General features: G+C 46.1%; 1 protein-coding gene across 1 annotated transcript; it reads left to right on the top strand.

Annotated features, from left to right (window-relative positions):
* The first annotated feature begins 9,058 nt into the window (after positions 1-9,058).
* Positions 9,059-23,714, top strand: znf330 (zinc finger protein 330). Its single transcript, XM_038792451.1, has 9 exons — positions 9,059-9,309; positions 11,320-11,339; positions 11,692-11,762; positions 15,771-15,850; positions 16,350-16,476; positions 20,345-20,449; positions 20,975-21,021; positions 21,210-21,327; positions 23,230-23,714. Exons 1-9 carry the CDS (start codon positions 9,190-9,192, stop codon positions 23,517-23,519), a joined length of 978 nt encoding a protein of 325 aa, XP_038648379.1. The 5' UTR covers positions 9,059-9,189; the 3' UTR covers positions 23,520-23,714.
* Positions 23,715-26,379: the final 2,665 nt, after the last annotated feature.

Here is a 26,379-nt window from a genome sequence, read left to right as displayed (position 1 = left end):
AACCAGCACCTTGGTCCCCGCCAGCGCCCTGGACCCCGCCAGACGCAACCACCTACTTTCCACAAAGTCAGACTTCTCCCATCGGATCCCAGGACCATCCAGCCATAGACGCCGACCGAGGAAGCGAGGGAAACGTGGTGGTCTGCAGGTTAGACTGAAGCAACGCGGTTTCAAGAGCTCTCTCCCCAGCATACTCCTGGCAAACGTCCAAACGATCGAAAAAAAGCTGGATGAACTTAATGCGAGACTTACCTCTCAGAGGGAAGTAAGAGACTGCTGTGTGCTCTGTTCACAGAGACATGGCTCACTCTCGCCTCACCGGACTGTGCCATACAACCTGAAGGCTTCTCAATTCACCGGGCGGACTGCACCACGTCATCAGGCAAAGCAAAGGGTGGAGGGGTTTGCCTCCACATCAACTCTCCCTGGTGCTTGGATGTGGCAACCCTGGCGACCTACTGCTCCCCGGATCTGGAATACCTGACAGTTAAATCCCATACTATCTTCCACTTGAGTTCGCTTCAGCCGTTATCACAGTGGCCTACATTCCACCCAAGGCAGAAGGGTGGAAGGCACTGGACAAACTGTACACAGTTATAAACAACTACGAAACAGAACACCCGGAGGCCTTGTTCATCCTGTCCGGAGACTTCAACAAGGCCAACCTCAAGACTGTACTGCCAAAATTCCACCAGCACATCTCCTGTCCCATCAGGGGTGACAACCTTCTTGACCACTGCTACTCAAAAATCGTTCCATCCCCCGACCGCACTTTGGGAAATCAGACCATAAGACGGTGCTCCTTCTCCTGGCATACTCTCAAGTGGAAGAATCCAGCTAAGAAGGCCGTGCAGTGCTGGTCCAACGAAACAAAAGAGCTCTTACGTGACTACTTAGAGACAATGGACTGATCCATTGTTAAGAACTCAGCGACCAACCTAAACGGGTATGCCACCACCTTCACAGACTTCATCAGCAAATGTGTGGACGACTGCGTGCCAAAGAAAGCAGTACGTATGTTCCCCAACCGGAAACCATGGCTCAATCGCGAGATTGACACCCTACTGAAGGACAGGTCTGAGACCCTGACCGATACAAGAAATCCAGGTACGACCTCCGAGATGCCAAGAGAGAATATCAAACCAAGCTAGAGTCACAGACAGACTCTCAGCGGTTGTGGCAAGGACAAAACAACAAAACGGGCTGCAAAGCGAAGCCGAGCAGTATCTCCGGTATCAGCGCACCCCTCCTCGAAGAACCCAATGCATTCTATGCTCGGTTTGAGAAGGTAACCAACAATCTGCTGTCGAGTGCCCCAGCAGCCCACAACTCACCCATACCCACCATCACAGCTTCCGAAGTCAGATCGGCCTTCCTGAAAGTGAACCCTTGGAAGGCGATGGGCCTGGACGGGATCCCTGGTGGTGCACTCAGAGCCTGCGCGGACCAGCTGGCAGATGGTTTTGTGGATATCTTTAACCTATCCCTACTCAACTCCGAGATTCCCACCTGCTTCAAGAAGACCACCGTCGTAATGGTGCCATAAAAGAACCAGGCAACGTGCCTCAATGACTACCGTCCGGTGGCCCTGACTTCAGTCGTAATGAAGTGCTTTGAGAGGTTTGTCATGAAGCGCATCACCTACATACTCCTTGTGGCGCTAACAATTGCACACAAAGACTCGAGACATGTACAATCGAGGCTTTATTGCAGTGTGATGCTATTCCTCCGGCGGCAGCTGTAGAATAGGATCTCAGTGACTCACACGCATATTTATACACAAGGTCCCTGTGGGTGGAGCTAGGCAGCAGGGGCTTACCGGAGGAACCTGTATTACAGGTTCAGCTATACATCCCCCTACTGCAAGTACACATATCTACAGTGGTTACATCACCACATTCACCCCCTGTAAAAAATGAGTCCAGCGGGGGTGACGTGTAACTATAATACAAAGGATGATCTGTGGTGCATGTGATTCACACTATATATAGTTGCCAATATCACTCCATATATATATGTTCGTTATCTACCCGTTGTAAGATCAATGCTGTATATAGTTGCCAATATAACTCCGTGTATGTATGTTCACTATCCACCATTGTAAGTGCAGATGCACTATCCGACCACCAGAGGGAGACGCTCTTGGAGTATGTGAGAGTTTGTACTGGGCTCCTCCCTTGGCTCCGCTCAGGACTCCTCCCCCTGGGACCGATGTATAAAGATCAGTGCCTTAGAGCCAGCCTGCCAGTTCATCTGAAGTTCAACGACAAATAGGCTGGCTCTGTTGTAAGTGTATTAAAGCCTCTGTTCAGGTCCAACTACACGTGTTCGCTGAATTGATGGTTCCATCATGATCTATTTACAAAAGGGTTCAAACAAAGAAAACCAAGAGTCCATCCGGTTAGAGGTTACAGGTTGAGCCGAATCGGCGGTCGAATGTTCCGCTGTGATCGGCGTAGCTGTGGTGGCGATGTCGGCACAGGCTGTGATGGCAACGATGGTGCAGGTGCTGGCGGTGTTGGCTGCTGGCGGGATGACTCCGAGAGCGAGCCGAAATCTTCCGTGTCCTCCAGTGTGGGCAGGGGGTCGAGGGATGGACCTGGTGGTGACGAATACGGGGGCGCCGGGGAAAAGGAGGGTGGCGCGGGGGGGAAAAGGGGCGTGGGCATGGGATCGGCACCTGAGGGAGCCAGGTCCCGGAGCGAGACTGTGTCCTGGCGGCCGTTGGGGAACTCCACGTAGGCATACTGAGGGTTGGTGTGGAGTAGGCATACTTTGTCCAACAGGGGTTCCGACTTGTGGTGCCGGACATGCCTACGGAGAAGGACTGGGCCCGGAGTCATGAGCCAATTCGGGAGTGACACTCCGGATGTAGACTTCCTAGGGAAGGCAAAAACACATCCATGGGGTGTACTGTTAGTTGCGGTGCAGAGTAGTGACCGAATGGAATGGAGCGCGTCAGGGAGGACCTGCTGCCAGCGAGCGGCTGGGAGGTTCCTGGACCGTAGGGCCAGCTGGACGGCCCTCCATACCGTCCTGTTCTCCCTCTCTACCTGCCCGTTTCCCCGGGTGTTGTAGCTGGTCATCCTGCTGGAGGCGATACCCCTGCTGAGCAGGAACTGACACAGCTCATCACTCATGAACGAGGTTCCCCTGTCACTGTGGATGTAGTCGGGGAAACGGAACAGAGCGAAAATGGAATCCAGGGCCTTGATGACGGTGGCAGACGTCATATCCGGGCATGGGATGGCGAAGGGGAACCTAGAAAATTCATCGACCACACTAAGGATGTAGGTGTTGCGGTCGGTGGAGGGGAGGGGCCCTTTGAAATCCACGCTGAGGCGTTCAAAGGGGCGGGACGCTTTCACCAGGCGCGCGCGATCTGGCCGGTAGTAGTGCGGCTTGCACTCGGCACAGACCTGGCAGTCTCTGGTGACTGCCCGTACATCCTCGACAGCGATTGCGGGCTTTGATTAGATGGTACAAGCGAGTGACCCCCTGATGGCAAAGGCTCCCGTGCAAGGCACGGAGCTGGTTCACTTGTGCGCTGGCACATGTACCTCGGGAGAGGGCGTCTGGGGGCTCGTTGAACTTGCCGGGGCGATACAAGATCTCGTAGTTAAAGGTGGAGAGCTCGATTCCCCACCGCAAGATTTTGTCATTCTTGATCTTGCCCCGCTGCGTGTTGTTGAACATGAAGGCTGCCGACCGTTGGCCAGTGAGGAGAGTGAATCTCCTGCCGGCCAGGTAATGCCTCCAGTGCCGCACCACTTCAACGATTGCCTGGGCCTCCTTTTCAACAGAGGAATGTCGAATTTCGGAGGCATGGAGGGTGCGTGAAACGAATGCCACGGGTCTGCCTGCCTGATTCAGCGTGGCGGCAAGGGCGACATCTGAAGCGTCGCTTTCTACTTGAAAAGGCAGTGTCACATCTACTGCGTTCATCACGGCCTTGGCTATGTCAGATTGAATGCGGGCGAAGGCCTGTTGTGCCTCGGCCGTGAGGGGAAAATGTGTGGACTGGATAAGTGGGCGGGCCTTGTCCGCGTATTGTGGGACCCACTGGGCGTAATAAGCAAAGAACCCCAGGCAGCGTTTGAGGGCCTTGGGGCAGTGGGGAATTGGGAGCTCCATGAGGGGGCACATGCGGTCGGGGTCGGGCCCCAGTATTCCGTTTTGGACTACGTAGCCGAGGATGGCTAAGCGGTCTGTGCGGAACACGCACTTCTCCTTGTTGTACGTGAGATTAAGGAGAGATGCGGTGTGGAGGAATTTAGAAAGGTTGGTGCCATGGTCCTGCTGGTCATGGCCGCAGATGGTGACATTGTTGAGGTACGGGAAGGTGGCCTGCAGTCCATACCGGTCAACCATTCGGTCCATTTCTCGTTGAAATACCGAGACTCCATTCGTGACGCTGAAGGGAACCCTAAGAAATTGGTACAGACGACCGTCTGCCTCGAAGGCAGTGTAGGGACGGTCCGATTTACGGATGGGGAGCTGGTGGTAGGCGGATTTCAGGTCAATAGTAGAGAAGACCCGGTACTGTGCAATCTGATTGACCATATCAGATATGCGGGGGAGAGGGTACGCGTCGAGCTGCTGTACCGGTTGATGGTCTGGCTGTAGTCCGCGACCATCCTGTGCTTCTCCCCGGTCTTAACCACCACCACCTGGGCTCTCCAAGGACTGTTGCTGGCCTCGATGATACCCTCCTGAAGCAGCTGAACTTCGGACCTGATGAAGGCCTTGTCCTGGATGCTGTACCGTCTGCTCCTGGTGGCGACGGGCTTGCAATCTGCGGTCAGATTGGCAAAGACGGAGGGAGGCCCGACCTTGAGGGTCGCAAGGCCACAAACGGTGAGGGGAGGTAGGGGTCCGCCGAATTTGAGGGTGAGGCTCTGGAGATTGCACTGGAAATCCAGGCCTAGTAAGAGTGACACGCAGAGGTTGGGGAGAATGTACAGGCGGAAACGGTCGAATACCACGCCCTGTGCAGTAAGTTTAACCAGGCAGAAACCCCGGATTGGGACAGAGTGGGAACCGGAGGTGAGAGAGATCTGCCGGTTGGCGGGATGGACCGCAAGGGAATAGCGCCTTACCGTGTCTGGGTAGACGAAGATCTCGGTGCTCCTGGAGTCGATGAGGCAGGAGGTCACGTGGCCGTTGACCAGCACCGTTGTGGAAGAGGGTGACAGGTTGCGACTGGTCGAGCGTAACGGAGGCGAGTAGCGGGCGATCGGCAGTCGAGTCTGATGAGTCCGACGAGTAGTGGTAGCGACCTGTGTCGCGTGGCCCCGTCCCGGGGGAGGACAAAATGGCAGCGTCTGGAGTACCTGTGTGGGAGAAGGTGGCGGCGGACAAGATGGCGGCGCCCATGGAGCGCATGTGGCGGGGCGGCGAAAGATGGCGGCAGCCACTGATCGCACGTGGAGTCGGGGAAAGCGGACGGCAGGGCCCATTGTGCGATCGGCTGAGGCGAGGGGGGGAACGGCGGTGCGATAGCGGCCACCGCCCGTGACTGACACACCGCTGCAAAGTGGCCTTTCTTGCCACAAGCTTTGCAGGTCGCTGTGCGGGCTGGGCAGCGTTGGCGGGGGTGCTTCTGCTGACCGCAGAAGTAACAGCGGGGACCCTCAGGGAGCGCGGTGCGGCGAGCAGCGCAGGCGTAGTGCGCGGGGGCGGCTGCTGGGATGGCCGGTTGCGGGGTCCACGAGGGGTAGGACGGGTGGGCCGAGTGGCTAGCGGAATAAGAGCGCGCACTACGGGAGGCGGCCGTCATTGAAAGCGCCAGAGTCTTTGTGGCCGCGAGGTCGAGGGCGGCCCCTTCCAGCAGTCGTTGCCGGATGGTATTTATTGATTACAGCTCCGCCTTCAACACCATTATCCCAGCCAAGCTCATATCAAAGCTCCAAAACCTAGGACTTGGCTCCCCACTCTGCAACTGGATCCTCAACTTTCTGACCCACCGACCACAATCAGTAAGAATGAACTACAACACCTCCTCCACAATAGTCCTCAATACCGGGGCCCCGCAAGGCTGCGTACTTAGCCCCCTACTCTACTCCCTGTACACACACGACTGCGTGGCAAAATTTGGTTCCAACTCCATCTACAAGTTTGCTGACGATATGACCATAGTGGGCCGGATCTTGAATAATGACGAGTCAGAAAACAGGAGAGAGATAGAGAACCTAGTGGAGTGGTGCAGTGAAAACAGTCTCTCCCTCAAAACCAGCAAAACTAAAGAGCTGCTCATTGACTTCAGGAAGCAAAGTACTGTACACACCCCTGTCAGCATCAACGGGGCCGAGGTGGAGATGGTTAGCAGTTTCAAATTCCTATGGGGTACACATCTCCAAAAATCTGTCCTGGTCCACCCACGTCGACGCTACCACCAAGAAAGCACAACAACGTCTGTACTTCCGCAGGAAACTAAGGAAATTCGGCATGTCCACATTAACTCTTACCAACCTTTACAGATGCACTATAGAAAGCACCCGTCTGGCTGCATCACAGCCTGGGATGGACAAAAGTTTGGCACAACATTGTGGGCCGAAGGGCCTGTTCTGTGCTGTATTTTTCTATGTTCTATGCTCGGCCCAGGACTGCAAAAAACTTCAGAGAGTCGTGAACCCAGCCCAGTCCATCACACGAACCTGCCTCCCATTCATTGACTCTATCTACACCTCCCGCTGCCTGGGGAAAGCAGGCAGCAAAATCAAAAACACCTCCCACCCGGCTTACTCACTCTTCCAACTTCTTCCATCGGGCAGGAGATACAGAAGTCTGAGAACACGCATGAACAGACTCAAAAACAGCTTCTTCCCCGGTGTTACCAGACTCCTAACTGACCCTCTTATGGACTGACCTCATTAACACTACACCCTGTATGCTTCATCTGATGTCGGTGCTTATGTTGTTACATTGTAGACCTTGTGTTGCCCTATTATGTATTTTCTTTTATTTGTTTCTCTTCCCATGTACTTAATGATCTGTTGAGCTGCTCGCAGAAAAATACTTTTCACTGCATCTCGGTACACACGACAATAAACAATGAACTTCTGTTTTTGAAGCACTCTGAAAAACTGTTATTTTATATACTCACGTAGGATTCAGACTTCACACATACTGTAATCAGTCACTCTTCCCCCACTACACACCCCTCTTCCCCACTGCACACTCAAACATGCCCCACTTCACAACACCCCCTCCCAACTCACTCAGCAGTTTGACCTTTCCAACAGCCTTGGGCTTTGCTGTACCCACCTGAATACTATGTGAAAGCATATCAATTAATATGTCCATTTTATCCTACTTTGCAAGAACTTTCATTCAGACTTGACTCAATGAAGAGCTCATTTAAATAAAAAATTCAATTAGCAGCAGGGAGAAGTTGTCCAATTAATTAAATGCTAATTAAGCTAAATGACGTTTTTCTGAGTCTCTTTCCTAAATGTTATTTGGTTAATGCATGAAGGTTTTCATAATAACTGCATGTTTGATTCTCAATATGCTCAGGTTGCATTATTCAAGAAAGATTCTTACATCTAGTGAGTTTTTTCTTTTTTTCTCAGTGTGGATTGCAACATCTTGCATTTTAAAGCTAATCACAGCATAACACCTCACTAAATGAAGATAATGTTTGTGTGCTGTGAGCTTGTTTTAATGTAGCAAAGAATTCTGAAATTTATTTTGTTGTTGGGAGGACATCAAGCTTTCCTTTCAGTGTAGAAGTTTAAACATTTCCCTCTCTATTGACTTGACAAATCATTAAATGAATGAATGAAAATCGCTTATTGTCACGAGTAGGCTTCAATGAAGTTACTGTGAAAAGCCCCTAGTCTCCACATTCTGGTGCCTGTTCGGGGAGGCTGGTATGGGAATTGAACCGCGCTGCTGGTGTCCTTTAAAAGCCAGCGATTTAGCCCAGTAATAATGCACAGCACAGAATCTACTGCACACACTTTTACAAGTCGTCCAAAAAACAAGACTTTTACATCAGGCCCAGGTTCCACTGCTCCCCCTGCTGTCCCCGTGAAGAATCAGGTCTGCTGTTTTTGTCCCCAAGTCCCCATCCCACTGTCCTTCCAAACCCCAATTCCACTGCTCTGACCCACTACCCACCTCCTGACCACCTCTCCACCCCGCTGAACCCAGTTCTGCTGTTCTACCAAAGCCCACATCCCTTGAAAGAATAAAAAAAGTGTTCAAAGAAATTTTAAAAATTGTCTTTGATTCCCTCCCAGGTCACTCACTTTGTGTTGCCAACCTTTCAGGGTTGGCCTGTAGTCTCCAGGAATTGACTCCTGTAAATTGACTGCCGTGTGCAACCTTGGAGAAATATCACCAGTGCATTAGAAAAGATGATTTTTTTCCCCAGATATTATTTTACCAGATATTGAAATATTGAAAATGGTGGGGGAATGCTGTTCGGCTGAGTCATGCATTATCCAAATGGATGATGAATTTTTTTGCTTTGCACCACGAGGTTGGATGCACTGACCGATGAAGAGCTGCAGCGGGCTAGTCATATGATGAAACCTCCAGGAGTGCATTTAATCACAGCTAGCAACCCTACTCACTGTAGATTAACTTCCTACTCCTGGTGATGCCAGGATAATCTTGGGGGACCTAAGCCTAAAGTAACACAATAGCCCCTCACCGGGACCTGGCCAAAATTGCCATCCCGAGGTGGCTTCTTCAGCCCGAGTCGGACGCAGGTCATGGGGGTAATAGCTATGGCTGGTGTTGTCCGTGACCGGTTGGCCCTGCAGAAGGAGCACGCGGTGCCCACTGGTACGCTTGGCGTCTTCTGCGACCAGTGGAGCACGGAGGAAATAAATTAATAGTGAGCAACATTATTAGTGAAGAGTTTTCTAAGCTCCCTCTGGCTGTGGTTTAATTCTCCCTTGGTTCAAAAGTAAGTCATGTGGTGGATGGAGACTTGTGTCTGTTGTTGTTAATGGTGATGGTGCCAGCAAGCCAGTGAGGTACCAGCCCTCCAGACGGATGATGGGAGAAAGGGGGCTCAGTGACGTGTCCCAAGCGCGCCGGAAGTGCGGCGCCTGGTGATGAAGCGCAGCTTCCGGTGCCTCGGACGCTTGACTGAGTTAAGCTGATTTCAGCCTCCCCTCAAACCTCTCCCGCTCCGTCAACAAAGGGGTCCACCCCCCCACCCGGTTCCCCGCGATGCCCAAGAAGAAGACCGGGGCCCGAAAGAAGGCTGAAAGTCGCAAAGAACGGGAAAAGCAAACCCGGGCGGCCAGAGACGTGGTGGATGTGGCGAAACACCCCTGCAATGCCTCCATGGTGGGTAAAGAGCAGCAGTCAGGAGGCTGTCCACATGCACTCACTCAAGCAGCAGGCACAGCCACAGCCTTCTACCAAAACTGCCTTTCTTTCACTCCATTCTTAATTTCCAACTCATTTATTCTGGCTGAAGATTTTCCCAAACCATTGCTGAGTGTTTCCATGTGTTTGACTGTTGGGGAGGTGTGATGACAAAGATTAATTTCGTTTCCACTCCGACTTCCTGTATGATAATCTTCATTAGTGTCACAAATAGGCTTACATTTACACTGCATTGAAGTTACTGTGAAAATTCCCTAGTTGCCACACTCCGGCACCTATTCGGATACACTGAGGGAGAATTCAGAATGTCCAAACAAGCATGTCTTTCAGAACCTGTGGGAGGAAAGCGGAGCATCCGGAGGAAACCCACGCAGACACTGGGAGAACATGCAGACTCCGGACAGGCAGTGACCCAAGCTGGGAATCAAACCCGGATCCCTTGCTCTGTTAAGCCACAGTGCTAACCACTGCTACAGTGGCCTGTAATAGTTCAGTGGGACCAGCAGTGATTGCCATTACATGTTGACAATTGCTTGAAGTATTGTAATGATCGCACTGGACTCTTCTAATTCTGCCCTGGCCAGCCACCCACTTTTCTACTGCTATAAACTTGAGCTCACAAGAAGAGCACTGCTACCTGGATCCCATCTTGTACTAAGTCCTCTTCACCCACACCTTCCTCTGTGCCTTTTGACACATATTGGCCCCTATTCTGGCAATGCCTCGATTTTAAAGATTCTTATCCTTGTCTCTATCGCTGCGTTCCTCCAATACCGCCCTCTTATGTGTTCGGAATTTTCATCCCTCCACCATTGACAACTCTATGTTCAGGTACCCAGGTCCTAAGTTCTGGATTTCGTCTCCTAAATTTCCACCTCTCCCCTTAACGCACCTTTGACCATTAGTTTGGTGTCACAGCTATATATCTCCTTATGTCACCAAATTCTGTTTGCGAATGTACCCGTGTTGTGTCTTGGAGCGTTTTACTATGTAAAAGCTGCTTTATATACAAAAGTTGTCAGAAGATAAATTCAGAGATTGCATGAGATTTACTTCATGCAAGTTAACAGCAAAGGACCAGATTATATGAAACAGTTTAGTGGTGCTGGGATATAAACCTGCTGATTTTCTGTTACGATGTGAACAGAGCACCCCCTTCTGTACCAGTGCGGCATTTCTTTTCCATTTCTCACATCAGCAATGGTGAGTGAGGTTGTCCGTTATTGACAGTTTTACATTGACAGTTGGTGTTCCAGTTTCCTCCCGCAAGTCCCAAAAGACGTGCTTGTTAGGTGAACTGGACATTCTGAATTCTCCATCTGTGTACTCGAACAGGTGCCGGAATGCAGTGGCGAGGGGCTTTTCACAGTTACTTCATTGCAGTGTTAATTTACAGCCTACTTGTGACAATAAAGATTATTGTTATATACTGTACTGTAGACCTGTGCCCACTCGAGTCTGGATTGAGCCAGCCTGAAATCCACTTCATATAGGACTCTTAGGATGAGCAACCAGTGAAGACTGATGAAGCCAAGCTTGCCTGAACTGAACCCCAGGTTTTGAAAGTGAAATCCCATCTTTGTAGCAAATATCTAATTCACTGTTGGATATGTGTGTACAATTCAGTTGTTTGAATCTATTAATGTTAGCATTTTCAAGAAGCACGTTACTTTACCAAATACTTGAAGAAAAAGATTTGTGTGTAGTGCAGAAAATTGTGACAGACAGGTTTGATGCTTTTTAAAAAATAATTCTCAAGGCGTGGCTGTTATTGGCATAGCCAGTATTTATTGCCTGTCCTTAGTTTCCTAGGTTTAATATAACTGAGTGGCTTGCTACCCAATTCAGAGGGGAGTTAAGTTAACCAACATTCACTGTCTTTAGAATGGAAAAAAGTTAATTATTAAAATTTATTTGATTTTATTTTAGCTCTAATAAGGTTTTCTCTTTTGTTTCCAATAAAAACAGGAATGTGATAAATGCCAAAGGTAAAATATACCCAAACTTAATACTTTCCTTGTTCAATGTTTTTTGATTTAACACTTAACATCTTTAGTCATAGATAATGGCAGTGTAATACTATTATCATATTAGCCTGTTGTATATGTGCGATGATATATTGAACAATTCAACTACATATAAAGAAATTTGACTTGATGTAAAGGAACGTCTTAATCTCTGTTTCTGTTGGCTTTTTGTAAGCTCCTAAATCTATTAATTGTCTAAACTTATAATACAGATACTGCTATATGAATTCTAGTACAATAGATGCTTACCACATGATCCTCCAGGACCTAACTTTACATTTGTTTCCCATGTTCACTTTCCTCATTGAACAAGACGGCAAAAGAACCGTGCTTTTTGTTACTTCTGCAATTCAGTACAAAAGTTACCTATTTGCGCACAGTGTGGTAAGTATGTTCTTGAATTAGTGCCTTCAGGCAGAGCACAGATACACCATATGTTTAACTGTTTTATCATCCTTTGTTTTAAAATGCTTAGCGGTACTGAGATCCAGTTTGGTGTGATGTTTCAGTAGGGACCAATTAGATCAATTAATGTTAAATCAGATACCAGGGGTTGAGGACATTGAATGCCCCATAGGTGTCCTAGTGAATGGAAGGCCAAAGGCTAGGCAATTGGGAGTTTGAAAGTCGTAAGTGTGGGGCATGTTTTATTTTTCAGATTTGGACGCAGGATGACATGAAATTCTAAAAGCGTAAGGGCTGTCAGGGGTACAAGTTGTGAATAGCACATAGGTAGGAGAGGGCCATGATCAAAATTATGGGGTTAAGAAGCCACAAGAAATGTCAAGGATTGTGATTATGTGTATGGGTAGAAGATCCTGTATGGTGGAAGAGGTTAATGAAGAACAAGAATAGTTAATTCATAGAGATGGCAAGGGGAGGTGTGATCAATGTTGAAGTCACAGGATGAGAAATATTTCAGGGCAGTAGCTGATGATAATTGGGACGGAAATGATCTTGATTGTTCTTGGGTTTTGGCAGTGAAGATTTTAAAGAGTGAATTAGGTGCAGAAGGATCGTGATTCCTAACTTATTTCCCCCTGAATATCTCATGGAATGATTTCATATGGTCTAGATTTGAACCAAAATGATTATTTTAAACTAAACATCAATATTGACACTAATAAAACATCAAGGGCGCGATTCTCCGCTGCCCACGACGGGTCGGAGAATAGCGGGAGGGCCTTCCCGACATTGTTCCCGCCCTCCCGCTATTCTCTCCCCCGCCTCACGACACGAATTGCTGCTCGCCGTTTTTTACGACGAACAGCGATTCTCCCCAGGCCGATGGGCCGAGTTCCCAGGCCTTTACGGCCGTTTTCACGAACGCAATCACACCTGCTCTCACCGTTCGTGAAAACGGCCACAAAGTGCCGTCCCGGACAACCATGGCACCGATTGGCACGGCCGCACCACGGCCGTGCCAAGGGTGGCATGGGCCTGCGATCGGTGGGCACCGATCGCGGTCAGCGGGTCCGATACCCGTGCACTATTTGTTTCTCCGCCGCCCCGCAGGATCAGTCCGCGGGGCGGCTGAGGGGCATGATGGTCCGCGCATGCGTGGGTTTGACACATCTGCGTGATGACGTCATTCGCGCATGCGCGGCTGATGTCATCGTGCGCGTCAGCCGCTGTGACGCTTGTCGCGCGGACTTAGCGACGGTCACTAAGCCCGCGATGCCGTGCTTCACGGGGCCGCGCTGCTAGCCCCGCCCGGGGGGGAGAATCGGGTCCCGGGAGGGGGCGCGGAGGCTGCCGTGAAACACGGGCAGTTTCACGGCAGCCTTTACGACTCGCCGCATTTGCGGAGAATCGCGCCCCAAATTTGACGATTTGGAGCACCTGTCTTATTTATCAATGTGAAGAATAGGTTCAAGTTAAAATTTCACTTGATAAAATGCAAGAAAACCACATAGGTTCTGACAGACATTTAAAAAGAACTCCTAGTAAGAACAATGTGATACCAGGTTATTTAAAAAGTAAAATAGTTCTTTAAACTGGGCTGTTACCCTGTGGCAGAGTGGTTAGCACTGCTACCTCACAGCTAAGGGACCCAGATTCAATTCCGACCTTGGATGACTGTCTGTATGAAGTTTGCATATTCTCTCTTGTGTCTGTGTGGATTTTCTCCGGTTTCCTCCCATAGTTCAAAGATGTGCTTTGGATTGGCTATGTTAAATTGCTCCTTAGATTAGGTGAGGTGGGGAAGTGGGCCGAGGTAGGGTGCTCTTTCAGATAGTCAGTGCAGCCTCTCTTGGTCGAATGACCTACTGCACTGTAGGAATTCTATGATGACCATTACATTAAAAAAACTTAATTTAAATTAAATCCAGTTCCTGTGAAGGTAGATAATCACTAGATTAAACATAACATGCTGCAGTACATCAAGCTATCTGTGAAGCAACACCATTATTTGAAAAAAGTTTGATAGAGTCCCATTTTATGGGCCCTGATTGGTCTGTTTTTTGGTCTGTTTTCTTGTTAACATGTGACTGTTAATCTGATTGGTTTGTCCTGTTAGCAGGGAGAGATCAGATTACATAGAATTTACAGTGCAGAAGGAGGCCATTCGGCCCATCGAGCCCGCACCGGCTCTTGGAAAGAGCACCCCACCCAAGGTCAACACCTCCACCTATCCCCATAACTCAGTAACCCTATCCAACACTAAGGGCAATTTATCATGGCCAATCCACCTAACCCGCACATCTTTGGACTGTGGGAGGAAACCGGAGCACCCGGAGGAAACCCACGCACACACGGGGAGGATGTGCAGACTCCGCACAGACATTGACCCAAGCCGGAATCGAACCTGGGACCCTGGAGCTGTGAAGCGATTGTGCTATCCACAATGCTATCGTGCTGCCCCTTGCTGGATGCTGGACTTGCACTCAGTTCCAAGAGCACACTGGTTTATTCAGCTCCTTACTGTGTTTATTTGGCACCAGGCTGTATTTCTGAGCACCCCTTCCTGGTTCTGAGATACTTGAAGTCTCCAAGAACAACTGCTTTTCCCACCTTTGCCTGCCGCAGGTCGCTGTGACTTTTCAGGCTCCATTTGGATTTGGCTGCTGCATGAAGTCTTTTTATGTTATGGAGGATCGGTTCCTGGAAAACTACAAACCCTGGTAGAAAGATAGGTCTGAGTAAACCAGGTTGTAGCAGATCATAAGAGAAAATGGTGAATTAGTGAAATCAGCCCAAGGTTGAAGTGGGGGAAAGCCCAATAATTGGGAAACTGTTGAGTGGGGGGGGAAAGCAGTATAGGAAATGGCTAATAAGATAAAAATAAAATACAAAAGAAGAGCAGCATTTATGTAGAGTGCTGGGGATTAGATTGAGGTAAGAAGGGAAAAAGATAAAGACAAAGAAAAGGCATATGCATTGAAACAAATAATTGGTTGGGGGACAGATTAGGTCATTGCTTGGAGGATGTCAATGACTTGATAGCCAGTGGGTAAAATTTATATGGAAGACATGTACAAAAACAGAGCCTCTGGCAGCTTCACTCCTATAATGGTCAAACTATGTGTTGGTGAATAAACTAGGCCATGCGATCTGTTCCTGATCAGAATGCTGGGAACATGGTAATCTATTGATGACCGAGCAGAGTGTATGGTGATGCAGAGTGCGTCCCTGCTCTGGAAGATGGCACAAGCATCAGAACTGCTCATGGGCTGAGCTGTTTTCTTCAAACTGGTCTGAGCCACCTTGGTGTTCAGCAGCATGGAAGAGGCAATATGATCTGGAATGAGGTAAATCAGGAGGGACACCCTGATGAAACCCCAGACTCAAGAATACTTAACAAATAGTGAAAGAGAACATTGCTGGTGGCTCAGATTTCCCAAAATATTGCAGATGCTAGAAATGTGAAACTAAAATGGAAAATAGTGGAGATGCAGATTGGCTAGCCTCTGTGGGGAGAGCAGACTTTTTGGTTTGGCTGCAAATCTTGAAGGATTTAGTTTAGTCTGTAGTGTTGGGGCAGCAGGGTAGCATGGTGGTTAGCATAAATGCTTCACAGCTCCAGGGTCCCAGGTTCGATTCCCGGCTGGGTCACTGTCTGTGTGGAGTCTGCACGTCCTCCCCCTGTGTGCGTGGGTTTCCTCCGGGTGCTCCGGTTTCCTCCCACAGTCCAAAGATGTGCGGGTTAGGTGGATTGGCCATGCTAAATTGCCCGTAGTGTCCTAATAAAAGTAAGGTTAAAAAAAGGGGGGGTTGTTGGGTTACGGGTATAGGGTGGATACGTGGGTTTGAGTAGGGTGATCATGGCTCGGCACAACATTGAGGGCTGAAGGGCCTGTTCTGTGCTGTACTGTTCTATGTTCTATTGTAGCTTCTTCACGCACAAGCAATGTGTTTTCTTTTTGTAAGTTACATCTTTCTGTCCTCCAGGCAAAACAAAATGTATGCTGAAGAGCTCAGACTGTGTTGTTAAGCACCCTGGTGTCTACAGTACAGGGCTTGCCATGGTGGTAAGTATTCACTTGGCTTTTCTGTGTCTGTGCAATTGGTGGAGTTTTCCTTTAGGCCAATTTTGTGGCTGGGATTTGACGCTCACGCAGTGTGCACCTACTTTGCGAGTTTGCTTCTACACAAATCATTTAAATTTAACCATTTTGCTGTAAACTACTTTGTTGAATTTACTGTACAGATTTTGAATTAGTCCAACATTAAAGATTACCAGGCGAATGATTATAATTCAATTTAAGAAACAGTGGGCAAGATTGTTTGTGTGTGCAGATTATCGATCCCCAAGCGCGGATTACAAGTTTTGTTTGTTGCATTGTGTAACTGATAAAATGTGTCTTATTGCACCTTACGAGAACAATATTAAAAATGTATTTTTAAAAATGTCTTTGTTAGCATTGGTGAACAATAAACGTCAGATAGATGACACTAAAGCTTAATCTACTTCAAATATAGGTAGTCAGGAAGAAAATAACTTTTTTTTCCCCTTTCTTCCCCTCTTAGGGAGCAGTTTGTGACTATTGTGAGGCTTGGGTGTGTCACGGGAGGAAGTGCCTGAGCACACATGCCTGTATCTGTCCCCTTGCTGATGTCGATTGTATTGAATGTGAGAGAGGTGTATGGGACCATGGTGAGGGTTATCTTGAATTGCCTCTTTCTGGAAGGGTAAATGTTTTGTACTGGGCCATCGATACACACAGTTGACGATGTATTTTTATTAAATATGATTTTGTAATATGGCTTGATGGTGACAACATTGGGATCAACTAATAGTAACCACCATGGATGTGGTGTAAATTGTATTCCATGTCCCCATATCTGTATCATCTTCTACAATTCAGGTAATAACAATGCTAAAAGTAGGTATGGAATTTAATTGGAACCTAAATTGATGCAGGTGTTTTGGGTATTTTAAGAGTGAATATCCATTTACTGATAGTTCACAGCTGTTTTATTGTGAGATAAGAGTTCAGTACAAATACTAGTTTCCACGACTTTTATATAGTAATAACCTGTATACGTGTGAACCCCTGTATCTTAATGATCAACCGGTAGAGGTTGTTGAGTATTTCCAGTATCTGGGATCATAGACCAGGAGCTAAGCTTCACAGAAAATATCCAACTGTATCTTTCAAAAAAGGCTGGTCAGCATCTGTTTTTAATTAGAAAACTGAAATGGCTTTGGAGTGAGACCAGATGTTTTAGAGAAGGTATGCAGAAGTCTAGTGGAGAGTATTTTAACATGCAATATGACAATCTGGTACGTAACCCAAGTGTGAAATGTAAAAGTGAAATGGCCAGAATTTTCAACACTAATCACTGGTAGACAGCAGAACAGCTTGATAATTTATTAACAGCACAGTTCAGAGGAAAGCTCGGGACACCATCGATCACCCTCTCACTCTTTATATCATGAATTTGAAAGTCTCCCTTTGGGCCGGCACTTTAGAATGCCCATTGCCAGGAAAAGTCTGTTCAAGAGGTCTTTTGTTCCCAGTGCCAAAGGTTACCAAATAACATAATGTAAATTTAACCTGATGTTTTTATTTTATTTTAACTGCAGTAATTGCTTTAATGGCAGAGTGTAATGTTATATTTTTTAAAAAGGGATCCTTGGAATCTTTTGGCCACTTTTGCTTACTGTCATTACCATTGCTTTAAAAAACAAAATTCCTCCTCCATCATGGATATCGCAACAGACTCTTTACCAATTACATTTTAAAACACACTGGATGTGCTTAAAAATCTTAAGAATACATTGTTCTCTGCCCAAGGGTTTTCTTAATTCCAGTTGTAGTACCCCTCTCAATGCAATCTTCCCGTCTGACCCCTGCGCTGGACACGTCTGCAACCTTCAGCCCCATCATCATGCCATCCATATCTGTTGTTCTTCCACCTCTCCTGTTTTCGGATTGCTCCTGGCTCCAATTGTCTTCAGGCTTTGTTGTGTCCCTAGATCTTGGGGCGGCACGGTAGCACAGTGGTTAGTACAGTTGCTTCACAGTTCCAGGGTCCCAGGTTCGATTCCCGCTTGGGTCACTGTCTGTGCGGATGCTGTACATTTCCCCCCCTGTCTGCATGTGTTTCTTCCAGGTGCTCCGGTTTCCTCCCACAGTCCAAAGCTGTGCAGGTAGGTGGATGGGCCATGCTAAATTGCCCCTAGTGTCCAAAAAAAAGTTAGGTGGGGTTACTGGGTTATGGGGACAGGGTGGAGGTATGGGCTTAAGTAGGGTGCTTTTTCCAAGGGCCGGTGCAGACTCAATAGGCTGAATGGCCTCCTTCTGCACTGTAAATTCTATGATCACAGAACCTGGGGTAGCATGCTGCTGAAGACCCCCCCCCCCCCCCCCCCGCCCACCCCTCTCGAGCATTTGGAGAGGGGATAGTGTAGTCACCCTTGCCATTTAGAAATGGGGGAGAAAACACAGTCTTTGGCTCAGTTATCCATCAACCTCGAACCCTTATCCTGAATGTCACAAGTGATTTGGGTTCAACGAAACTGAATATTAACTAGCAAACAGCATATCTATATTATATATACTGTACATATGGAATCTTGAAATAATTAGTATAGTATAGCACACCACGCCACATACCATAACACTGTTTATAAATGCATAAAACTACAGCAGTATATTGTGCCATTCACACCTGAGCTGGTTTGCTATGCAATGCTTTGGAAATCTGTAAGGAACTTTTTTCTGTGAGGAGCCATGTTCCCTTTAACCAACTGGCCGTGCACCATAGCTCCCCAAGCATGTTAAGCAAAAGTTGCCCCCTTTAATTTGCCATAAAAAAACAAATTGAAAGTTCTGTGCACTTAACTGGACACTGAGGTGTCACTTTTTCTTGCTTCCATTGTGAAACTAATTCTTCACAAATGAACATGTGGCAGCATTCTAAAAAATGTTTCATGGTATATGTATTGCATTTGCAGGTTAGATCTTTTGTAACATTTTATATGCAATTGTTCTTGCTTTTGATTCAATAATACTTGTGGCAAAATGGTTTTTTATAAATCAGGGCCATTAACCCACAGCGCCACCTAATGACTGCATTAACAATCTACAGCTGGATAGCATTTCAATACAAATAGCACCCTGCATTAGGAAACCACTGCACAATAGAGATAGAGACTACGGGCCCTTTATCAGACACTGTTTTCCTATTACACAACAACAAAACTAAATTTGAAGCAAAAAATAGCTTTTTCTAAATTACCCAATAAAATATAACACATTAACATAACTACACTTTCACCGTGGGCTTTCCTTCGGGAATGGTCCTTATCTCCGTGTCTATAAATTCAAGGGACCGGACTTCAAAGGATATGGTGGCAAGTGGTTTAACCATCCACCACAACATCTGTCTACCTTTTATCTGGTCCTGCTCTAGTCTGCTAAAGCTCTTTACGATTCCAGGATCACCCTGGAATGCAAAGATAACCTCTGGCTTCTGTTCTGTCCTGCAAGTTATTCTTTACTGGGCCATAGCCAGAGCCCAAGGATATACAACCTGTGGATTGCTGTAATGCAACAGGTAGGGTTTTTATTTTTCTTATGCTGTGCGCTGTCACAGGCTTGAATACAAAGACTGGGCCTAAAGCCTGTGCACCTGACCTATGATGTCACCAGTGCTCATATGACTCACATCTTAAAGGAACATAACTTACAACAGAACAGTCACCTGTATAAACCTGTAGCAGCAATAAGTGCAAGGATAATGTGGACTTCTTGTCACTAAGATTAATCAACTGCCTCTTCCCTGTCCCTCCCTTCCACTCATCTACCAGGCTACACTTCCTCTGAAGCACCCCCCCGCCCGCTGCCATGAGCTCTCTTTCTCCCATTTCTTTTGCAATTCTCCGCCCACCTTGCCCATAAGTCCCACGTCCTGCTCCCTCATTTCCACTAAACTCATTCCCACCCATGTCCCTTCCTTGTCCCAGTGTTAGTTGGTATTGTAAAGCATTCTCTCTTTTCCGATGTTGTCCCTTTCTCCTTTAAATCTGTGACCAGAATCCCTCTCCTCAAAACAAGATGCAGTTGAACCCTCTAGCCTTGTAAACTATCTTCCCATCTTCAACCTCTCCAAAATTCTTGAAAATGTTACTGTCAAATACGTGCCCAATTTTTCTGGAACTCCGAGTTTGAATCTCTGCAATCGGGTTTCCGTCTCTGACCCAGTGCCAAAGTAACTCCCGTCAAAGTCATAAATGATGACCTACTTGACTGACAAAAGTAAACTTTCCTGCCTCTTCCCTCTCAACCTGTCTGCGGCCTTTGACATGGTTGACCACATTATCCTCCCCTAAAGCCTCGCCACTGAGTCTGCTCTCGCCTGGTTCCATTCTCTCGCACCAGTTGTGAAAATCAGTGAACCATAAAATCATTGTTCACTGCCTACTTTAAATATGGCAATGCTTATGAGGAAGTTGTTACATTGACGGGGACATTTTCTGTATCTCTGCGACCATAATTTATATTGTAACCTTACAGGAGGAAGGCTGTTCCGCTGTTCTTTCTGCCACAATTTCCTGTGTGAAGATGATCAGTTTGAACACCAAGCGAGCTGCCAAGTTTTGGATTCTGAAACTTATAAGTGTGAGTCATTTTTAATGTATCCGATGCAGACTTTTTTTTCATAAACCCCCATGATTTTAATGTAACTATGAATTAGTTGTTTTTCTTGAAGTTGCTTTTAATTAATGGCTGTCCAATGACATGTTTTAACAGCATGTATCCAAAGTTTATAGTATCAATTTCAAATAGGGTCGGAGTTCTGCCAGCATTGATCGATTGTTGCCCGACAGTAAACAAATGATTTTGGGGGATCCCATACCTAGTGGGTATTCCTGCAAAACGCAAATACATTTGCAGCTCCGAAAAATGTAACTCACTCTATTGGAAGTGCTACATTATGGTGCAGCAGCTCCTCCATTTCCTACCATTGACATCTCTCCTTGATGACCATAGTCACCCAGCAAAATAAACATGGTTCAGAGTGGCTATGAAATTGTCAAATGATTTACGTGAGGTCAGAGTAAGGACTAGGTCAGTTCCTGTTTCAATTAATGATGTGTTTATCACCATTTCTACATTACTGATCAGAACGTAATTTCTTTGCAGGCATCTCCTGTAATCGCCTGGGACAACATTCTTGCCTGCGTTGTAAGGTGAAACTAACTGACTTTAAACAGTTTTTATCTATTCCATTGATGAGATTTGAACACCACAGAATTAGCTAATTAAATTCACCCTTTGTAATTTAACCGGACATGCCTATTTTGTTTTCTAAATGGCAAGTTCAACTTGAACAATGGTTACACTTTTTTTCATTCCCCTCTCCTTCCCTTCCCTTCAGGCCTGCTATTGTGATGATCATGTTCGCAGCAAGATCTTCAAACAGGAAAAGGGGAAAGTGCCACCTTGTCCTAAATGTGGTCATGAAACACAGGAGACAAAAGATCTATGCGTGTCCAGTAAGTTCAATCGTGATGTTTTTGCTCTTTTGTTAGTCTGTCTGTCTTAAACAATATATTTCAAAACATTATTGCATGGATTTCAATGAAATGTGGTACATGGGGTATGACCCAAGGAAAAACTGATTAATGTATGGTGAAGGTGCAGATCTAGATCCTGGAATTTTTGAAATTATCCATTAACACTAGGAGATGGGGCAAATTTACTTTTTTTTTCAGAATGTTGATTTAGAATGTTGTGTTTTGTCTCCGTTGCTGTGGTGGAATCTATCATGGCGTTAAAATGTGAGCAGAGTTTTCAGAACAGGTTGTTGGATGAGCACATGCTTGCAGCTCCCACAATGGGATGGAAGCTCTTAATAAAAATATATTTTTTTCAACTTTGTAGTTTCAGGGCTTCAACCAGACAGGACAACCCCTCAAAGGAGAGCTGCATAATTGTAATAATATTGAGTTAACACAGTGTGGCAGAAGTATGCACTCTACTGAGCGCCCTCTTCACTTGTCAGATATTGTATTGGTCTATTTTTATTAAAAGTTTGCATTATTTAACATCGCTTAGAAGAAGATCTCGTAAAACATGAGGACGTTTTATTATAAAATGGATGTAGGATAATATTGTACTGTCATTGGGCGTTTTAAATGACATACCAGCTCCCACCACAGAGTTCAAATCTCCATCCCTGTTTGCAAAATTCTGCAGGACTTCTTCCCTCCCTACATCTCAATCAATTTCCTCTACTCGTCCATCACTGGCAGAGCCTTCAGTCATTGTGTACCTCACTCCAGAATTCCCTTTGCTGCTAATATTGTTACCCACCTCCAAGAACCTCTTGAAAATCTTTGACACTTCTTCCCGCAAGTGTTTCACTTGCCTGGCATTTAGTCTCACTGGATCTTTTGGATGCTCCTCCAAAGCAACTGACATGCCTTTTGAATTTGAGTTGTATTTCTATTTAGTATGTTAATGTATGTGGAAGAAATATGTGCACAATGCACTGTCATCCTGGTGTACCTACTTGGTCAATAAATTCTTATACTGTTCTGTAGCTCTAAAAATTTGAAGTATAGCCCTTCAAGAGATTTGATTCAATTTCATCCTAGACTGATGGGAGAACGTATTTTAAATCCATATCTTAAGTACTTCTAGTTTCTGCATATAATTGTTTTGATATTGTTAATCAAATTGGGTAGTGGATCTAGAGTCAACCGCATAAAATTGCTCACATATTGGCTGTCGAAGTGATACAAAATACCAACTCATGCAGTAGTGAGAGAGGAATGAGCTTTTCAGGATAACTCAGATCGATGGCTGAAGAAGAGGTTTTGTTTCGTATCCGACTTTGCCATGCTTGATTTGGGTATATCTTATAATAGCTCAGCAGGATGCTACGTACTTGAACCTGTGCTTTAGTCTCCAGGAATAGGGCTATGTGTGTGACACCCAATTAATTCAGGTATATTTCTGCAGTACTGCCCTTCAAAAAGCCAAGTCTTTTTCATTTTGCCCTCGAGCAGCTCTCGTTTGGAGGGACTGCACTATTAACATATGATGCCATGTTTGTTTCTCATAGGAAGTATAATTAGAAAAGCTCTGTTGAACCACATACTTATTGTACTAGGTTTAAATTTGAGATTATTTCTTGTGTGGGGTCAGAATTTGCTTTTGTATCTGAATACATATGTCAGACGTAAAAAGAAAATGATTCATAACCAGCTGCTCTGCAAACTCCACGGGCCCAGTTTTAACTTGTAAGTGAATGAGCTTTGCGTAGGTTAAAATCCCACTCCACGTCATGGTGGTGTAAAGTTTAAATGATTTGGTTACATCTGCTGAAAACTGTGAGCTAAAATAACATAAATCTTAACTTGCACATCAAATAAATTCTGTTTGTGTTTTAGCTCGCACATTGAAGTTTGGCAGACAATCTGGTGTTGACGATGATGGCGCCTCTAGTTATAATGACTACTGGAAAAATCTGGCATCTGGAGGAAGTGGAACGTATACTGTTGACGAAGATGATGAGTATGGTGAAGATGATGATGAATATGATGAAGACGAGGATGATGAAACAGAAGAGAAAACAGACAAAGAGGCTGATGATACAGTTAAGGGTTATCGTGATGAGTTTGCTGCGCTCAATCTGGGCCGAACTTATGCAAGTGGCTACGCAGACTATGAAGAATCGTAAGGATGTATCGTAATGGACACTCATTGAGGATGGAGAATGGTGTGTTACTTTCTATTTTAAAATGTACCTTCAAGTGAAGTGTTCACGTAAGATGAATGACAAATTAGCACTGCAATAAGTAGTTATTTGTTGGTTTGACAGGAACATCTCAATGAAAACCTTCTTCAAATCCTTTAAATAAACATCATTTATTAATTCACGTGTCCCTTTTGTTTAAAAATGATTCACTTTTAATGACCCAGACATTTAACATTGTCTTTCTGCATTTCAGTTTTTGCTTTTTAAAATTTATTTTAACTCGTTCTCCCATCAAGAATGTAACTGGTACAGGTGTCATTATTTGTTTGGCCTAATAGGTGTCAAATATTTCTTCTTAATAGTGTCATGTTTCAAAATTTGTTCTTGGATATCTCTCTAGCATGAACCAGTTGCCCATGAGTAGGTGGCAGCGAGCCTAGGCTGTTTGGCCCAGCTGGCTGTATGGCATTAACAAGGTATATATCGTGGGGGGAGAACAGACATACTGCTGTCCTGAGAAAGGATTGCAGCTACATGTCCCTCAGGGAGCTAAGCCCTTCCTGGGACCTTGTCTCAGCACTCCTATGTATCTGTAGAGGGTTGTAATGAGGTGATGGTGATGTTCAAAGACTCCTGTCAACACTGGCCCCCAAAGCCAAGGTAGCAGCTATCTGAGGTTCTATGACAGTTGTGAGAGGCTCCATCATTTAGGGGAGCAAGGTTGGTCTGCCACTATGGCATTAATAATACCACTCCAGCCACGTCGGACAGAGTGATCCTCAAGCACTATGCGTGGTGGCAACATCTGAGCTGGTGCATTCTTGGGTGAGGTTGACATTGCATGCTCACAAGGATGGCCTCTTCCTCCAATGGCTCAGGGGCTTCTGTACTTCAGCAGTGAAATGAAACAGAGGGGCAAGAGTTCGATCTTAGTTTGAAGGGAATGCTGCTGAAAGTAGCTGAGGTTTGCCATGGTCACAACTTACCCACTGCTCATGATGGTAAAAACACTTCCTTCGAGTGGAAAGAGGGTGTGCAGATGGGCTTTTTGTTCTTAATTAGCAGCTTTTAGGCATAGTTGAACAGTAGGAACACTTCTACAAGAACAAATGTGGTGTGTCACTGTGAGAATCTTGAGGTTTTCTTCTGAGGAAGTGCCTATCATGCTGGAATTGATGGTTTATAATGTCAGATGAGAGCTGAAGGGAAAAGTGGAGGTGTGAGGAGATAGAAGTGTCAGTGTGGTTAGACCACACCAGAGAGCGGACTGAGGTGGGCAGGAGAGTCATGCAGGCAGTGAAAAAGTGAGCAGAGACTAGGATGGGGTTCTTACCTTGACAACACAAGCAAAGTCTGAGATTTTTCACCATGTCCTTGGTGCAAAGCTGCTGACATTCGCATGCCCTGGGATAACTTCTCAGTGCCATTGGATTGTTGCCTGGCTTCCTAACCCTGGTGGGGGAAGTAGGATGACTGCTCAGACAAACTGGCATCAGATAACCTAGGTTCTCCGGAACTCTTGCTGTCACCTTCTGGAATTGGTGAAGTCCCACCGTTGTCTGTAACCAAATTGCAGCTCTCTGAGACAAGCTGGCTACATTTATGTGCTGCCAGAGATGCCCGATCTCCAGGCCCCAGATGGTTTGTAGGCATTTAGTAGTGTGGGTAGAATTGACTGCAGCCTTGAGTGATTATAACCAACAGGCAGCAGCTGAGGACAGAGAACATCTGTGCATAAGAAATAGGTGGAAGGGCATGCCATTCAACTCCTCAAGCCTGCTCTGCCATATATCCCATGAGTGAATAAAAAGAGAAGCAGCCCATTATCCCTCTACTCTCCATATACTTCCTAACCACTTCCCTATATAAGCCTGTGAGTTCTTAATATTTTCCCAGTTTACTAGTCCTGTGCAATCATAATTTTACCAATGAAGAGTAGCATTTTTTCATTGTTCCCATCATTTCCTCAGTGTCTTTGATGGAAAGTTGCTGATGAACCTGGAGAACATTCTGCCAAACCTGCGATAGGAAATTGGAAGAAACTCTGTGGAAATTCCAGGCGTGAGCGTTAATGAGAATTTGTTTGAGTGGGTTTATTGATTATCATCAGATAGAATCATTAATCAAGAATACTGTGATGATTTCACTGGATAAAAGCAAATTACTGCAGATGTTGGAATCTGAAACGAAAGAGAAAATGCTGGAAAATCGCAGCAGGTCTGGCAGCATCTGTAGGGAGAGAAAAGAGCTAATATTTCGAGTCCGATGACTCTCAAAGTTAACAGACAGAGAAAGTGGGAAATATTTATACTGTGGAGCGAGAATGAAAGATGAGTCATAGCTCAGGAAACCAGGTGCCAATGGCCACAGAAACCAAGGAGAAAGAGTGTAAATGGCAGTCCCCAGAGAGAACAAAAGATGTGAAAGGCCAAACAGCAGAGAAACTAACATCAGAGGGTGAACTGTGAATGGATGGGGGGGGGGGGGGGGGAGGAGGAGGAAGCAAAGAGGAAAAAGGGAAAGGAAAGGTGGATAAGATTGGGGGGGGGGAGGAAGCAAAGAGGAGAAAGGGTAAGGAAAGGTGGATAAGATTGGGGGGGGGGTTTAAATATATATTAAGAAAGACAAGAAATGGTAAAAGACAGTTAAAATGAAGTGGGACGAAAACAAATGAGTCGAGGTGGGGTAGAGCTAATCATGTGAAGTTGTTGAATTCGATATTGAGACTGGAAAGCTGTCGCATGGCTAACCAGAAAATGAGATGTTGTTCCTTCAGTTTGCGTGAGCTTCACTGGAACATTGCAGCAGGGCAAGGTGGTCTCCTGCGCCACTACCCTCGCCC

Source organism: Scyliorhinus canicula, chromosome 3 (assembly GCF_902713615.1).
Source record: "Scyliorhinus canicula chromosome 3, sScyCan1.1, whole genome shotgun sequence".
Lineage (NCBI taxonomy): Eukaryota > Metazoa > Chordata > Chondrichthyes > Carcharhiniformes > Scyliorhinidae > Scyliorhinus > Scyliorhinus canicula.
Note: the sequence above shows the minus strand (reverse complement) of the source record. Positions and strands in the feature narration are given on the sequence as shown.

Bases quoted from the DNA above. Each gene is read 5' to 3' on its own strand.
- znf330 (XM_038792451.1), top strand. From the start codon at position 9,190: ATGCCCAAGAAGAAGACCGGGGCCCGAAAGAAGGCTGAAAGTCGCAAA. The intron at 11,763-15,770 runs GTAAGTATGTTC...TCTGTCCTCCAG, and splicing joins ACCTATTTGCGCACAGTGTG to GCAAAACAAAATGTATGCTG. The intron at 21,328-23,229 runs GTAAGTTCAATC...TTTGTGTTTTAG, and splicing joins AAAAGATCTATGCGTGTCCA to CTCGCACATTGAAGTTTGGC.